The 6,000-nt window shown below is 42.4% G+C and overlaps 1 protein-coding gene across 6 annotated transcripts in view; it reads right to left on the bottom strand.

Moving 5' to 3' along the window:
* Positions 1-484: 484 nt before the first annotated feature.
* The window catches only part of Pparg (peroxisome proliferator activated receptor gamma), a 128,844-nt gene continuing 123,328 nt past the window's right edge, over positions 485-6,000 (bottom strand). For all 6 annotated transcript variants that reach the window (XM_051203877.1, XM_051203874.1, XM_051203879.1 and 3 more), the window contains one exon: positions 485-970. In XM_051203877.1, the coding sequence (XP_051059834.1) occupies positions 723-970 (248 nt within the window). In that variant the 3' untranslated portion in view covers positions 485-722. The remainder of the gene's footprint in view (positions 971-6,000) is intronic.

Here is a 6,000-nt window from a genome sequence, read left to right as displayed (position 1 = left end):
TTATGCCATCTCATAAAAACTTGAACACCCACAGGGTTTGGTACCTTCAGGAGACCTGGAACCAGACTCCATGGTTATGGAGGGATGGCAATATGTTAAACAGGTTGCTGGTGATGAGGACCTGAGCTCAACCCTCGATAAGAAAGCTAGGTGGTGGTGTGCTGGGGAATTGGAAACAGAAGGCTTCTCAGGCCTCATTGACCAATAGTATAGTCTTATATGTTGGTTTCAGGACAATGAAAGACTCCCCTCTCAAAGTAGTAGATGATGTTCTTGAGCATGGTACCTAAGCTGCCTCTAGGCCTCCACACATATGCACAGCATCTGCACACACATAAACACAAACACAAGCACAAGCACAAGCACACACATATGTCAAAGAATGACCAAGAAAGAAAGGAGGAAAGAAATAAAATGTGGAAATCTGCCCCCAAATATGTGATAGTAGAATGGGAGACATGCATTCAATCTTTACTATAAACAATTTCATAATGTGGTAATTTTTAATATTAAAAGTAAATTGTAAATGTATCTTTATAAACAATATGCATAAAATAGATCATGTTCTAAAACTTTTTGTTTTTAAAATGCTTTTTCACAGTAAATTTCTTAATTGTCAGATTATCCCCCTCCAGATAATAGTGCAACTGAAAGAGGGAGCACATCAGCGGGGAGGGGGGAGAGGGGGAGGGTAGGAGGGCAGGAGGGAGGGGGCTTTTCTGCTAATATAAATCCTTGTAGATCTCCTGGAGCAGGGGGTGAAGGCTCATGTCCGTCTCCGTCTTCTTGATCACATGCAATAGCTGCACATGCTCTGTGACGATCTGCCTGAGGTCTGTCATCTTCTGGAGCACTTTGGCAAACAGCTGTGAGGACTCAGGGTGGTTCAGCTTAAGCTGGAGTTCCAGGGCCTGCAGCAGGTTGTCTTGAATGTCCTCAATGGGCTTCACGTTCAGCAAACCTGGACGGTCTGGGAGAAATGAAGAAAACACAAAAGGAGGCTTAGTCAAAGGTTCTCAGGGCCCACTCTAAGGCCTGGGCAGCCTGAGGCTAAAGCACTTTCCAGTCAGCACTAACTGTGTGATGATGTAACACCATCCTCAACTCAAGACTCTTCTGCCAGCATGCTTCTCTTCTCAGAGATCACATTTCCAACTTTTGCTCCTCCTGGATGAATCTTTTTACAGCTTCTACCTACATTCTCATAACAGCTTCAAATAAAGTTTTCAAGTGTAAGTTTTGCTGTTTTTGTGTGGCCTGGTACAGCACATTTCCAGCAAGGAATGATAGTAAAATAAATTCGCTTCAGTGTAGCTGGTGTTTCTTCTGAGGGATGAGGTTGCAGGTGTTTTTCATCCATTCTTAACATTTTTTTCTCTTTGTTTCCTTTCTACCTTTCCAGTTTGTTTTGAGGCAAAGTCTCACTGAATTGCGTAGGCAGGCCCCAAACTCCTGGGCTCTCTCAGACTTCTTGGCTCAGCCTCCCAGTTTACATACAGGAGTGCAGTCAATCCTGTACTTGGTAGGATACCCTTGTATCAGCCTTACCTAACAAGCAAGCAAATGTTGCTAATTGCCACAAGTGTGACATTTACTGTAGATTGTGGTGAATATGTTTTACTTTTGGTTTCCAAGAATTTTAAAGTTTTAAATTTGTTTTAGACAGGAATGTTGGTTAAATTTTATTGAAGGCTTTTAAAATTTTCTATTTGAAGAGATATCATATCCGAAAAGATATGATTTTATCTTAACCTAGTATAATGGATTACATTAATAGATTTCCTTATGTCCTTGTACTCATTTGTTAAAATCTTATTCCAGGCTTTGTAATAACTGTGGGTGATATGGCTGGGAGTGTTATCATTTGAGCCATCCATTGTTTGGGCAGTAACTGTGAACCAGCCTTATGAGTGGAGTTCTGTTTTCCTTTAGTTTTGACCTGCTTCTTTGTGGTTTCTTGGAATTCGTTTGAAGAGCCTTCTGGCCCTAATGATAAATCCTTTACTACCTAGGCTCTCTACAACGCGTATAAAGTAAAACAAGTAAATTCTTTTAGAATGGAGCTGTACATGATATTCTTTTATAATCTGAAATCTACTTTTGTTATATAGTGTTAAAAGTTTCTATTAGACTAAGTTAATTGTACATATAGTGAGTGGGTTTCATTATGACATTCCCCATATATGTACTCTGACCATATTCTTTCCTGTTACCCTTTATGGTCCTATCCCCACTCTTGGTGAACCCTTCCTCTTCCCAACCGGTCCCTCTTCTATTTTCTTTTTTATGAACTAATGAAATCTACTCTTTTTATACTTCTTAGCTTCTGTGTATTTCCTCATTTTGAAATCTTACTTTTAAAAGACTTACCCATTTTCTTTAAGAACTTTATTGTGTGTGTGTGTGTGTGTGTGTGTGTGTTTCTTCATATATATGTGCACACCTTGTGCATGCCTGTGCCTTTGGAGGTCAGAAGAAGGCATCAGATGCCAATGCTTATGAACCACTGGTCAGTGCCGGGGACTGAATCTGAGCTCTCTGCAAGAACAGTCATGCTCTAAACCATGGAGTCATTTATCCAGTCCCCTCTTATTGTCTCATTAAAATACAGCCTTTAGTTTTATTAATCAACTTTAAATTATATTTTTGTTTCAACATTTAATTCCCTTTTTAAAATAAATTTATTCATCTCTTTTTTTTTTCTCCTTTCCTAATTTCTTGATCTGAATGCTTTATTCTTTTAGTTTTGGGATTTCTCGATCTCTAATGAACTCAGTAAGACTGTAAATTTCCCTCCCAGTGTCACTTTGCTTCCATCCCACGGGCCTTCAGGAACAGACTCTCATTGTTCTGTTAAAACAGCCTATCTTATAATGTTGGCTTCAGCCTATAATCTAAGAGCTATATAGGACTGTTTTAAATTTTGTCTCTGTCTCTCTCTCTCTCTCTCCAGGGTCTCTGCATGTGGTTCTGGCTAGCCTAGAACTCACTATGTAAACTATGCTGGTCTTGAACACACAAAAGATCTGCCTGCCTCTGCTTCTTTAGTGCTGGGATTAAAGGTGTGGGCTACCACACCCACTGCTTTAGAAGTTCTGAGTCAGGGTCTGGGTTTTGGTTGTTGTATTCTAAGTCCACTGCATTTGTTAGAATGTAAGGGTTTTCTCCTTAAGACCAACTGAAAAGAGGATTCATTTACTGCATTTAGGACACACCCCAGCATCTTATATTGACTTCAAAGTTTAGCTCTGTAGGCTGCTCACTCTGTAAAATACTATGGCTTTTCCTTCACTGTAAGTTTACTCACATCTTTATATCTGTCTCATCAGCAGCTGTCCCTATCCCTCAGCCTCAGTTTCTCCAGTTATCCTTCTGCTCCAGTTACATTAAGGTACTTCTATTTCAAATTCCTCAAATATCCAGATACATCAAACTGTCTGTAGAGTCTCTCAGTGCCTTCTGCCTGAAGCCTCTTCACTTCACAGTGACTTCAGCTGCTTCTTCAGATGGAGCCCCAGTAGGATGGAGTACTTCTCCCCATCCCTTCTCTCTTGTCCTCATCTTTTGCTCTGGGCCCCATAGTACCTTACGACCACTCTGATCTCTACATTTGAGGTATGTTTACTGAATGGCTACATTTTTCAGGATTGTGCATATCTGATCCAAACACTATACACTTAAGTCCTTTCCTTGTATTGTCAGCACTGTCCTGTGGCCAGGATGTCCTGGTGTCTCTGAGCCACCAGTGGATGGATGCCCAGTAAGCCCTCAGCTGGCCAAGTTAATGAGCAAGTGGTTGTTCTGGCCCAAAGTCCCAGATGGAAGAGTACAATTTTAGTTGGTGAACAAGCCTGAAGGCAGAATCACTACACAGTGAGGACGTCTACCATGAATGGTGTTTTGTTTTGCCATATCTAATAAACTTTCATAACCTTTAATCCACTGAGGTAAGGCTCAGGAAAACAGTGTGGTCTCTGGGTGGGACTTTGAGAACATTCTCTCAATATTACTTCTTTTTCATTATAGAAAGAAACATGTCTTTGGTTTGACTTTCTTCTTCTCTAACATGTCCTATCAATTGGATTAAATACCATTTCCTTTGAAATTCCAGCATTAAATGTGAGACCATGGGAATAATAACAGTGAAAAGTCTCAGACTCTGAGAATGGAAAAAATGATTTAGTTCTGGCCCAGAGAATCCACCCCTGGAAGTGCTGTGTCTTTCTCAGTTGTGACACCACAATGGGATCACTTGGTCCAGTGAGGTGGCTCAGCAGGTACAGCTCTTGTTGCTGTGCAACTCCAATGCCCTGAGTTTGATCCCTAGGAGGATGGACTCCATTGTCTTCCTCTGTGTATCATGTCCTCTGACCTCTATGTGTGTGCGTGGATGCTCACATACACGAAGAAGAAATAAAAGCATTTCAAAAGTTAAGAAGCCACTGAGGCTTCAGGAAAAGCCAGACTCTGGATTGGGGCTCGGATGTAATGACTGCCGATCCCTCTCCCCAACAATTTCTGAGTTTTGAAAGCCTGAGACTGTGTGAATGGCATAGCTGAGTGGCAGTGTCCCAGGGCCACACAGCCTATTCTGGAGCTTCTGCTCCTGGATCCTCTCTCCTTTCTCCTTCTTTTTGAGTAGCATCAGTGGGGACAAAGCTGTTGAAGAGATCATATGAATGAGAATAGGGTCTCTATCAAACAACAAGACCCTACTGGGCAAAGGATGGGCTGGAATCTTGCTCAGGAAGTGAAATGTGACTGGCCGCTCTAGGAGTGGGGAAGGATCTGGTTTGGATTTTCCAACTCTTCTTTGGCAAGTTACTGTTTATGATGTGATGGATGATGTTTGGCTGAAGGGCTGAAATGCTGTGGCCACAGATTAAATATATTTTCTCCAGTGACAAGTTAGATCATCTACAGCTCAGCCTGGCTGTCCCCTGCACAAACCTCTGTCAAGGGAACAGACAGTTTGGGCAAGGAGGCCACAGAGTAGATAGGGCCACATTCTCCAGTTTTGTCTTTCACCAGCTCCATGACCTTGGGTCTGACTGATTAAATTTGTTGGGCTCAGTTCCCTCCTCTGTATACTCTATCAATGATCTCTAAATCCTTAATTCCAAAGTTCTAAGATGCATTCTTATCTGTAATTCCCTCTAGTACACAAATTCACATAATTCAACTAGGGAAATAAGAATTGAATTAGAAAAGTGTATTCATAAGCTTGCATATTAAACTTAGAACTGGCTTATTTAAAAACAAAACCAGAATGAAAGCCAGCCTCTTTTGGTCTCAGGTCAAGGGCAAAAGGGATCTATCAATTGCTCCTCTGCTTCTGCTCTCCCATGGGCTTTGGGACATTCTCTGCTCTCCTCTCCGTTCCTCTTTCACCTTCCTCCCCACATTTCCTGGGCCCTTCACTGAGTTGATACTGTACCATAGACTAACCCCCAGAGTCATCCTTGCCTTTCCGTCTACTCGCTGGGGTCCAGAGCCTGTTGGGACATTTCCTGAAGGGCTATCTGAGGTCCTTATACCTTGCTGAGGTGAGAGGCGTGTCTGGAGGAGGCTGTTCAGGGTCAAGGGCTCTCTGTTGGCTAGGGTTGCCCAGAAGGCCCTTTGGGGAAGCCCTGTTGACTCACACACTCCAGGAGGCTGGAGTCAATTATTACATCCTTATTCCCTGGGCTGCAAAGAATTGGGAAAGAACCTTTCCGGTATTCATTCACAGTCCTGGGATTGATTAGAGAGCAACTGATTTGGGCAAATCTACAAAGCTTCCATCTTATCCAGATCTGATTCTGATCTAAAGTAGACTCAATGCTTGGTGCTGCTAGGACCCACCCACCTGAGCTGGAGGCTCAGTTGTGCCCATCTGGTTCCTTGAAGGACAGGCGAGATAACAAAGTCCAGTCTTCCTGTCTGGTCTCTGGGAGATGCTGGGTTGGTTTGAAATGGACGGTACTTAGGTACTTTAAGGGGAGATGTCAGTTTGTGGGG

This window comes from Phodopus roborovskii, unplaced genomic scaffold, assembly GCF_943737965.1.
Source record: "Phodopus roborovskii unplaced genomic scaffold, PHOROB, whole genome shotgun sequence".
In the NCBI taxonomy this organism is placed as follows: Eukaryota; Metazoa; Chordata; class Mammalia; order Rodentia; family Cricetidae; genus Phodopus; species Phodopus roborovskii.
Note: the sequence above shows the minus strand (reverse complement) of the source record. Positions and strands in the feature narration are given on the sequence as shown.